At 34.0% G+C, this 12,281-nt stretch overlaps 1 protein-coding gene across 1 annotated transcript in view; it reads right to left on the reverse strand.

Moving 5' to 3' along the window:
- Window positions 1–11,274: 11,274 nt before the first annotated feature.
- Window positions 11,275–12,281, reverse strand: part of LOC134665809 (protein spaetzle 5) — a 37,486-nt gene continuing 36,479 nt past the window's right edge. Inside the window, exon 7 of the mRNA XM_063522797.1 lies at window positions 11,275–11,756. Within this exon, the coding sequence (XP_063378867.1) occupies window positions 11,582–11,756 (175 nt within the window). The 3' untranslated portion in view covers window positions 11,275–11,581. The remainder of the gene's footprint in view (window positions 11,757–12,281) is intronic.

Raw genomic sequence — 12,281 nt, forward strand, 5'->3', positions numbered from 1 at the left:
GACTTGTTTATGATGTTGGCCCAATGAATAATCCAAGTTTGTGACTTCGAGCGCCGAACGCAACTTTGTCAAAAATCGAATAAACCGCATTTTTTTTTATGTTTGGGCGATTATAACCCTAAAGTACTAGTTTTTGATAGTAACTTCCTAGGGCGTTTTTAAAGTAGACTAAATTTGCTACAATAAGACACTAGAATTGTCTCTTTACATCTAATATTTTCCGAGATAAAGCCTTTCAAAATTTTATATTAAAATTTTTATATTTTTAAATATTTTTTCAAAATAGGCACTCATTATTTTTTTTTATGGAAAATAAATATTTTGTAGAACGTGCCGGTGATGAATTCTATATAAATTACCTACCTAACCCTTATATTATAGCTAAGAACTGATGTAAAATTATAAAATTTTGAAAGGCTTTATCTCAGAAAATATTAGATGTACAGAGACAATTCTAGTGTCTTATTGTAGCAAATTTAGTCTACTTTAAAAGCGCCCTAGGAAGTTACTATCAAAAACTAGTACTTTAGGGTTATAAACGCCCAAAACAAAAAAAAATTGCGGTTTATTCGATTTTTGACAAAGTTGCGTTCGGCGCACAGTGTTTCGTCTAGAACAAGCTAGGTGGACAAAAGTCGTTATCAAATTATCTCTAATGAGTCATTAGATATGATAAACAACATGTTGAAACCCCCAAACCCATTAATAGATTATGTCTAACTTTCTAATTTTATGAGCCATAGAGTGCAGAAGTCAGCTAATGAGGTAAGTGCAATTGCACAATTTAATCAGTTGCAATTTTGTGATGCGTTCAACGACATCTCTTACAAGTAAAACGTTATTTTATGAAAAGGTTTGGTGATAGATCTTATAACTGAAGGTAAGCACTTTATATTTTTCATAAAAATATGTTCATATCAGTTGTAATAATGCTCGTATAGAGCAATAAATATGCACTTAAAAACGTGGTGAGATTTTCTTCATTTTAGAACTTTGATAGACTAGCAAATACTTGACACCGCTTGACACCGGTCTAGATTTTTGATATTATTTACTTGCATAATTCTATTTTATGATGGTGTATATTTCATTTTGCAGAAATTTGCAGAACATTTTTTTTTTCATTTTTTTGCAGAACACGTTCTCTCTATTTTAAGGAAGGGGTTTTTGAAGAATGGACAAATAAGGGGAAAAACGACGAAAATTTCCACCTTTATCAGTTTATATTGGTAAAATATGAGTTACGAGATTTCAAAAAAGAGTCTGAGAGACGGTTAAAAAATATTTTAACCAGTTATTCATCAAAACTGAATACCAAGTGGAATAGTGCGTCAAGATTTAAAGAAGCAATTTGTGAAAAAGTTTAAAAGTGGTATGGATGGCCAAAATATAGAATTACGAGTGTACATAACTAGACCAAGTGCATCAACGTCGTCTGAAAATGTTAATCCTGCAGGAAGACCCAAATTAAACTTCAAAAGTTCCCCTTTTAAAACGGAAAAAACGCTGAGTTAAAGATCTGGTACAATTACGTACCTATTTTTAACTGCTGCCGAAATCCCGATTGATTCGTGATCGGCAGCAAATAAAACACGGCAAAAATGTTAAAAAATATTAGAGAAAGTCCACATAAGCCAACGTAGTCTTGTTCTTACGACAGCAGTAGGTACGTCAATGAATTCTAGGCAGCTAAGTGTTAATGAGGCATTAGCATATTATATTGAGTCAAAATCGACAAATACAAACTTACAAGCAGACTAAAATGTGGTCAATGAAGGCTGATTATCATAAATATTCATCATATGATTATTTGCCCAATGCAAAAGGTACAAGCGTGTTATTTCCTTCAGAAGAACTTTAAAAAACTTACGCAAAACAAGGAAAACAATTATTATTCTGATATAATACATGAGTTAGAACAGATTATAAGTTATTAATAATTAACAGATTAATTATTAATAATAAGTTAAGTTTTAATTAATCTTCTATATTACATTTTTATTTTTTTGTATATTTTAAAGTAAATACTATGAAAATAATGTATCTAATGAACTGTAAAATTTTGTTTATTATTGTGTTAATAATTTATTTGCAAAAAAATATATAATTAATTTAAATATATATTTTATTTTAATTTTTTTACTTTTTTCCATGGTATTTTAAAATTTTTAGTAAATTATATTTAATTAAGCAATACTAACCATAATACTACCCAAAAACACAAAAAAATAATTTTGTCCACCTAGCTTGTTCTAGACGAAACACTGTGCGGCGCTCGAGGTCACAAACTTGGATTATTCATTGGGCCAACATCATAAACAACCTTGCAAAAAATCAGAACTACCGGATTTGACGCAAACGCAAAATGTATAATTTTACTGTATTAATTCGAGGAATGACAATGTTGATGTTACTAACAGCTATGTCAATGATGTCAAAACCAATTCAAAACCCGTTCAAAAGCCACTGCTTTACCGCTAGAGTCACACGACTCTTTTCGCACAGACTCTTCAAATGAATTACTTATTAGGAAAAAATACGTAAATTCGTTGAATCAATGTTGAATCCCTGCTTGTTTATAAAGTTATTCTCAACTTAGTCTAGCAAGGCATTAAGAGCCATCAGGAGTGGTCATTTCTCCATACAAACATACTCGACTGTTTCATCCGTGGGTTTTGACGCTAGAGCAATGATTTTTTCAACACAGATGAATATTGTCAATATCTGTGTTGGACCGTTTTGATTTTTTTGATATTTTTGTTTTTTAAAGCGCTAGAGCCCTTCAAAAATGGCCAATATGGCCTAATTGACTGTGCCGCAATGAGAGGCGTAGTATTCAAAACTGATATCAATTAGCCAAAAAAACAAAACGGTCCGACACAGATAATTTTATAATCATTTAGATTCCCAAATTTGGTTACGATTGGTTAAGTTTTGGAGGAGGAAACAGTCGAGTACGAAACCTCGATTTTTGAGATTTTTACGCAGGATTTTCGCCTTGTCCTTATCGCAGTAGTTTTAGGAGCCGCTTCTTCTGTTAGCGAGACGGGTATATTTAACTATAATATTTAAAACTCAAAAATCTCTTAAAAATCTTTAATTTTAAAAATCTTTAAGTCGGCGAAAGCTGGCGGGATACCGCTCTGGACCGATCAAAAGTGGCGTGCTCTTGTGTTGGAGGCCAAGACTCATTTTGGGTCACCGCGCCAACCAAGTAAGTAAATAAGTAAGTAAGTAGGTATTTAAAACTCAGCTCCTGTTTCGTCTTAAACTTTGCATCAACTAAGTGGAAGTGTAGTTGTCACCCGCACCCCGCGGCTGTACTTAGATGAAAAATGACACTTCCAAACCACGCCGGCGCCCAATCGCTCCTCACACCAAATTATATTACAGAAAATAAATTTACGACAACAATATATCCACTAGTAGAATGCTTGACAAGAGACTAGAATTAAACTATTGTGTCGCATAATAGACTGTAGTTTCGTAATAGTTTTTGACCGTGGTGAAATACATGTAACGTCGCAATCACACCTTGCGAATTTATGTAGGTTAAATCAAATAACAATCTCAACTAATTTATTAGCTAACGTGAAGATAACGGTTATGTATTTGTTTGTAAAGTCTGCACAACCTGCTTTAAAAAGTTCCGTCATGTCTAAATTGTAAATACCTACTCTTGTAAATAATCTTAATCATTTTAGTTCAATAAAATCGATTAGACTTAAGGTTAACCGCCTTAAGTCAACTAGATATTTTTTTTACAGAAATCGACCGTCTTTGGACTTGCCTGCGGAATAAGAAGCGACATTTAAGCATTTTTATGACCCTTACCTTGATTTGACAATGATTTTATGTCCGGTACTCGCATCTCGAGCGCACAAATACGTACGGCGAGATTCGGGAAATGAATTAGAGATTCAATGTGACGTTCCACGGCAAAAGGTACCTTATGTCGGCTGCAATTATATTGCAGGGGCGATAATAATAGCATTAATAGCCCATCTAGTGAATCTCTAATTCATTTCCTAAATCGCGCCTTTACAGGCGTATGTATGAGCGTGATAGTTAGACTTTTTTGAAAGCGAAGCTCTTGATTCTATTTATTTATTTTATTATTTGCTTTAGGCGCTCATTATGTTAAAATTCTCAAATTAATATACAGTACGCATCAGAACGAAAGGCCAAGAAGGAGACCCATTAACGTTTAGGTCATACTGAGCAACTTTTACTATATATATTCATAAAATCCCTGCTTATTTTAATATCTTACATACCTTTACTAGGTTAACATGTTTGTTACAGCTTCGTGAATTGACTAGTCCCGTCGTTGAAGATTTACATATTGATAATGTATGGGTCGCAGAATGACGTAAGTCTGCTTGTTATTCCGAGAAAAGCCTATGTATTCCCTGGGCTGCCCTAGGTAAGTAGTTAGCTACCTATAGTCTGTATGACTAAGCGCCACTTGCACCATCTCAGTAATCCGGGGTTAACCGATTAATAATAATAAATAAATAATTAAAATATCTTTATTTCGAAGAACACAGGCTTCATAGTTGTTAGTAACACAGTGAAATGAAAACAAATAAATTAAACTTAAAGCTAGAGGTTAATATTAGGAATAAGTACATAATTAATTATCAATAAGGGCTAGTTGCCACCGCTTTAATTTGCCCAATCCAATATGCGAGAATTGGGCTATCATATTTGTCAGCAATGACATTCAGAATACTGTTGGGACTGCTTCTAACTCGACCTAGCAGAGATGCTATTTTCTTGCGCATGATTGCCGTAAAACCGTCTGTTCTAGCTTCGCAAAACATGCCAGATGCACTACATCTACTAGGTAAGTCCAACAGCATTCTGAATGCATTGTTGTACTGCACTTTTAATGCATTGTAAGCTCGTTTTGTATAGTTAACCCACAAGCCGTTCGAGTAAAAGGATTGGCAATATGCTCTAAAGAGCGTTACCTTGACATTACTGGAGCATCGAGCAAACCTGCGGGCCAACATATTTCCCCGAACTGCCAATGCCCTGCGTTCTCGTTCAATATCCTGATTAAACCGTTAACCCAGTGTCTAATTGTACAGGTAACCATGGTAACTCCAGGCTTCACCGGTTAACCCCGGGTTAATGGGTTGGTGCAAGTGTCCCTAAGGGTTAAAAAAAGTATCTTTTCTAAATGCATGAGAGGAGACAGGAGGCCCACTTATGTACGTTCCACTGCTAGGCACAGGCCCAACAGTGGGACGTACATAAGTGGGATTTATCTTTTAACTGTAGTATTAATTCTGACCGTCATTACCATACCAAAATATATATTTAATTAATAATACCTATCATTTATGTCTTTGTTTTCATCAATACTCTTGGTACTAACTAGTGTAACTACTACTAATTAAATAAATAATTAAATGAATGTAATTTATTTATAATGATTTGTTTATTTATATTTATTTAATGATGAATTAAATAATTATAAATAAATAGCTGAGTTTGATTACTTAATCCGCATTTATAATATTTATCACCAACGTGAAAGCTCAATCATAAAATTCGTACCTACAGTACCAAATACTAGAAAATGAGTAATATTTGCGACTGACCAACGCACCCCAAACGATGACTCACGAGAATTTCACCCGCTCCACTGTGTCATTTCCTCGCTCGCTGTTCAACTCATCACCGCGCCATCTGTTGGTAGCCACATTAATTACACTTTTTATGTAAGCTACTGCTACAATTATACACGATCATTAATAGTAACCCTATTATGATTAATTATACATTCATGTTGCGTAAGTTTACGCTCTACTTTATATATTGTGACTACTAAAGCTCAAATTTATAATAAAACATTTGTTGAAAAATACGCAATGCCTAGTGAAATACGCGAAAAATACGCAAAAGATAGAGTTAGAGCAAAATGAGTCTGCAACGATTTTGATAGCACACGCAGTGCAAGTGTTATTAATTTAAATGTCAAACTTCTATGAAATTATGTCGTATGAATAACTCTAACTACATTCATAACTATTGTTTTATTTTTATTATTTACAGAACATGCAGATTTACTTATCTACATTTTAAAATAAGATTGCAACGTGCAGACCTTTCTTGCAACGCGGAGCGCCAATTTCATTGCTACAAAAGTGCGTAATATCGATTACCGGCTCCCTTACCCCATCTTCCGTCTCTTTCTTCTTCGACGCACCACAAATGTCAAACGCAAAACGTCATAACTGTGAACGCAGCGGTAAGCTGCGACTTTACGCGGGAAAATTAGGCGCCATTTTGTCGGTTCCTTACGTCACTTACGTCATTTTTTCGCGCCATGCGCTTCCCCCGTCGCGGTAGTCATGACAACCGATCTGTCACACGCACAGAACATAAAATGCAAGCATTGATTTTTTCCCTTCCTCTTTTACTTTTATGCGTAGCGACGTTTTACTTGAACTTTTGTAAGCTCGAGTTTTAGCAGTGGTTTTGATAATTTATGGAAAGCATTTTCGCCGCAATTTGCTTTTTCTAAGGCTTTTTCTGATGGTTACGGAGTGCGGCCAGATTAAAATAACCGCGATTTTCTAATGGGAACTTTCAGAAGAGAATGTTAAGGATATATTGACGTCTTGAAATTACGTTTTTAAAAGAGGCATTGAAAAAGTCATAAAAAATCCAGTCTATTCAAACAACTTCAAAGAGCCATTGAATCGGGAAATACAGAACATGTTTACAGCTTAAGGGAAAATTTGTTAAGGTAGGCTCAGCCCCAAGGGTGCGCCAAGGGTTCCAGCCCCAGATGTGCCCCTCTCGTTAACTCTATAGACGGAAAATATGTTGTCTTGAGGCCGCGGGATACCTATCTAAATTATTTATGAGGTGGCTGATGGGTCAATTCGAATTTGTTTTCAATATTTTACAATCCTTTTATTAACTTTTATTAAATGTCTGTTGGTGTTTTGTTGTCTTTTATTAATAGCATAAATAAATGACAATCTCGGTAGATAATTATATATTTTATGAGAACTTCACAAACATCTTTACAAGCCAACGTTCCATAAATATATTTTTAATACAGTTGCTCAAAAAGTGCTACTTTACGTAGCTGTTTAGCGTGCGGAAAGTTGGTTATCTCGAACTAGTGCTTTTTACTTTTCCAATTTTTTTAAATTTATGCTTGTTCCAATTCACGACTACTTATTGATGAGTGTTAATATTAGTTTCCTTTAAACGTCGTAATCAGCATAAAAACCTACCGTTAATGTAAGAATACGAAAAATATTACATATTTCATATTTAATTACTTACCTCTTCATCATTATAACACGTTTATTTTTTAATATTCAATATTGAAAATTCCGTTCTTAATAAGTTGACTGAATGGAACGGAATAGCTGCCAAACGCCCATAGATATAATATACTTAAAGACGACGTCTAACCGAGCTGTCACTGTTACCACTTTTGTTTAGTGTACGATTAACAATGTATTTCTTATTTTTTCGCAACTGTATTAAAAAACGTCGTTCGATAGGTACACGTGCGGAAATGTCATTCTTCACGAGTACCGAGTCTTGCCACTCGCCTGCGGCTCGTGGCAAGATATCTCGGTACTCGTGAAGTAATGACATACCTTCCGCACTAGCATCGAAATGTACTATTACAGTACATATTTTGGTCCTACTTTACCGCACTAGTGCGGGGAAGAGCACTTTCCGTGCGTATGTTAAAAGTTTAAAGGGCCATATGAACTGTAAAACGTTTTACGGTACACGTGCGAATAGGTAATTCGCAACTCGTGTCGAATTTCCTCTTTTCCGCCCTTGTATCGTAAATAACTATTTTGGAATATTGACTTGTAAAAATGTTTGTGAACTCGACTGTTACACAAAAAACACCGGGCAAGTGCGAGTCGGACTCGCGCACAAAGGGTTCCGTACCATAATGCAAAAAAAAAACAAAAAAAAGCAAAAAAAAAACGGTCACCCATCCAAGTACTGACCACTCCCGACGGTGCTTAACTTTGGTCAAAAATCACGTTTGTTGTATGGGAGCTCCATTTAAATCTTTATTTTATTCTGTTTTTAGTATTTGTTGTTATAGCGGCAACAGAAATACTCATCTGTGAAAATTTCAACTGTCTGATCTGTTGACAGCCTGGTGACAGACAGACGGACGGACGGGCGGACGGACGGACGGACAGCGAAGTCTTAGTAATAGGGTCCCGTTTTATCCTTTGTGTACGGAACCCTAAAAAAGATAAGTACCAGAGGGTATAGCGTATGCATAGTAGTTAATTAATAGATTGTCTTAGTTAGGTACAATTAAGGATGTGATACTTTCCTATCGTAATTTTGTTTAAATATTAATGAGATATGAATGCACTAGTGTGACTATTGATTCACTTTATATTACCTAGCATGAACTCGGGTTGAGTTAAGTAAAACAAACTCGTTTGTATTTCGTATCGGGATTTATTTGAAGAAATTAAATAAATGTACAAAAGTCAAAATCCTAAGTCTAAACCCATCTAAAAACATTTACATTTAATTAACATGTACGTTAGATAAGTAAATAAATCACTCAGCTTACTATTAGTACTGTCCATAAGCCTTATATAACAATATATGCTAACTACAAGCCTTGCCTCTGAGCTGCATGAAATAGATATAATAATAGGGATACCAGTTTCATCGGAACCTTTACCTTTCGACCCCTTCCTCATACAAACCTAGTCCCCCGTCAAGCCACCATCACCATGATCTGTGATACTGATACGTCAAATTATTATGTAAAAATGTTTTCTATAATGTTAATATCCAGAGAGGAATTACGGAACAGGGAATACGTTCCAAACTCCTAAGACTTGAACATATTACAATGATTTTAAATGGGTTACTCACATGACTAAACCTTCGACATGTTTCGGTCCAAATTTCATGTCAAGCGTTTATTCGTGGGTAAGTTGGGTAACCCGTTTAAAATATTATTTTTTTCTACTCCCGTACTTTTATTTGTCAATTAAAGGGTCGTGCACACACCTTTAAAACCATACCTTATAGTTGCCAAGAGAAGTCTTTAAACTATTCCCCAAAAAAGAATTTGTGCATACACGCAGTATCTTTTTGGCGATTTTACGATACTTCGTGTAATGACCACTTAAAAAATATTGAATGAAAAACAGTGTTGCCAACCTTATTTTAAATGTCATCTCTGACAAATAAGTGAACCATAGACAAGTTATTTTTTAAATTTCATTCATTCATTCTTTTCCCGCCCGTACCCTCCATTTTGGCTACTTCTTGAATTAAAAATATTTGTTAAATTTTCAATTTTATTTCAAAGTAAGTAAACAACGGTTGCATAAAATACTATAACAGGGAATACGTTCGTATGAAAAAGCGATCGTCCATTTTACTCTTAAACGCTTCTTAGCCTTTCTTATCTCCAAGTAAATTCGTATTTCGGATATCGTTCGCTAAATCTTATACCTGTTTAACATTAATGTGCACATTATTATTCACCAATCTTTAATAAATAATAACTTATTTATAACTTAGGCTTATAATTTCTTAATATTGTTAATAGATAGGTACCGTAATCCCTCAAGCACCAAGAGAAGTATAAAATAATACTATTACGTTTATATAATTATATCATTGACTATGTATAGGATAACCAATGATACATATTTGTTTTTGAAGCATTTTAAGATCCGCTATTACACTATGAAAATACCAAGTAACTTAAAACACGCCACAAAGCTCAATTAATTTACATGTAAGCTAAATATTTACAAACACTTCACTTAACCACTTAACTTATTAATACTTGGTTAATATCATAATTAAGCATTTAAAATTATAATACTTGTCTTTAGGACAAAAGTGATAAACACACTTAATAAACTTATCGAAGATAATATTTTATGGAATTTTGGGTCGACATGAATAAATAGTAAATAGGTAGAGTTAGACCAAGAAAAGTCTGCAAGGATATTGATAGCACACGCAGTGCAAGTGTTATTTATACGTCATAATTTCAAAGTGTGACGCTTAAAATAACACTTGCACTGCGTATGCTATCAAATCGTTGCAGGGGGCCGATTTTTGAATTTCGATCGCTCGATTTCGTCACTCGAAAACCGGTGGAAAACAGCGAAATGCTAATTTTTGAAATACGAGCCATCGAAATTTGGAATCTAGTGATATTGACCACTCGATTGCAATTATATTAGTAGAATTTAAACGCCTAGTAGTGGAGATATCATTTAACGAAATACACGAAATTGAGTGGTCGAATTTCAAAAATCGGCCGCCGGACTTTTCTTGGTTTACCTCTACAAGTTATGTACCTCGTAGGCTGAGAAAATAATAACTTAAATATAGTCCCAGATTTTTAGGTTTTAACTTTTTTATTTGTTTTCTAGGCTTGTAACGAGCGCAGTGTATTTTTTTTTAGTTTAAGTGGATTCCATGGGCATTCGAACGCCGAGCACGGCGCTAAAGATATAAAAATATAAATTTTCAATACTAACCAGAAAATGATAATACCTACATTGACAGCACAGCCTGTGACAGAAACATAAATAAACGTCTCTCTAAAATGAAACAAAGACCGAAAACGAAACATGATGAAAAACAAAAAATCTATATACCGGGTATGGCCTGTAACATGAGCTAATAATGAAAACATAGATTGTACTCCTCAAACGGTGACACTTTTGTTCTACAACTTTAAAATATTATGAAGTATTTAGACTCCTTATTTTTCATACAAAATAAATATTATATTCAATGGACGCCATCGCTACGGCATATCATTTTGATTGACGTTGCTTGTCACGCCTTAAACTTAACACAATTCGCAATACCTACATTGCGTCTTGGAATAAACTTTAAAGTGTATTAAAAATCGAACCACAAGTTATTTTTAAAAGTCGCTGAACAAATGTTGGTCAGTATGAGGAGTACAGCCTACAGTTAAATTTTTTACTCATATTACAGGCCACACGCGGTATAGTTAGTTTTTTTAGCATGGGAAAAAAGTAAATAAACGTGTCCTTTTATTGAAAAACACTTTTGAAAAATAAGTCCAAGCAAAATGTAACAATTATGAATCATATATACGATTATTTTCATTTTTTTGTCATAAGTAAGTGTTACGAGTACCTACCTACTGATTTTTAAAAAGCGTTTTTGAATTAAATTACACGTCAAGATCCAGTAATCTTTTTCTAATGCTAAAAAAACGAACTATAAGTTGTTGTGGTAAGGTTCGTAGAATAGTAACGCCATCTAGGCAGAAACCTTGTAAAAAGTAGCTTATAAAGAAGAACTTTCAAATGAAAACATAACTTAAATCTATGTTTTACGAAATGTCATGACTTGATATATTAATCGTCATAATAATAATTATTTAATTCGCATTAAAATTGTGTAAATTCATACTTAACTTACTTGGCAGTGAATGTTAACAAAATGCTTTTAACTTTGATTTGCGCGCCACCTAGTGTCGAGTAGTCGCGACAAAAAAATTACGATTACATTGTAATAAACTATCCGAATTAAATTGGTTTTAAGTGTTGTTGGCTATTATAGTACACTGACAACAACTAGGTATCCAAAAAACATCCGTGTATAAGCTCTGACCACTGGACTCCAGAGCCACCAGTCGTTTTTGTATGTATTTCTGCTCGCAACGGGAACTGTAACCGACGGGTACGGAACACAAGTTGCTGCATTGACTTGACCTGTAAAACAATAAATAATAAAATAAATGATTACTGCATACAATTTAAATAATTTAAAGTTTTATAATTATAACATTTAATGTGGTCATAATTTCACTTGATGCCACTACTGCATCATAGAGGGCGCTATTAATGACTTATGTTAATAGTTTCTCTGGTACCCAACAGGTGGCATCGTTATATCATTAAGTATAGCCGATTAGAAACTATTTTAAGATTAAGAGCTTGTATTATTTTAATAAAACATTTATTGTAAGTCTCTTGCAAATGGGATTAAGATGGGATGTTTAGTTAGACGGGTTAAAGATAGTTTTACTTTAGGTTTACATTTTTCGCCTTATTACAAAGAGGTAAGGTGCAATCATAGACTTACAATATACAGGGTGATTCAGGAGACGTGAGCAGGACTAACACTGCGCATTTCGTAAATTATAAACAACTGTTTCGTATCAGTATTAGTGTGTTTAACGTTAATTTTGTAGTCGTGTTGAAAAAAAAAGTTATTAATTTATTTACGACATGCAT

This window comes from Cydia fagiglandana, chromosome 7, assembly GCF_963556715.1.
Source record: "Cydia fagiglandana chromosome 7, ilCydFagi1.1, whole genome shotgun sequence".
In the NCBI taxonomy this organism is placed as follows: Eukaryota; Metazoa; Arthropoda; class Insecta; order Lepidoptera; family Tortricidae; genus Cydia; species Cydia fagiglandana.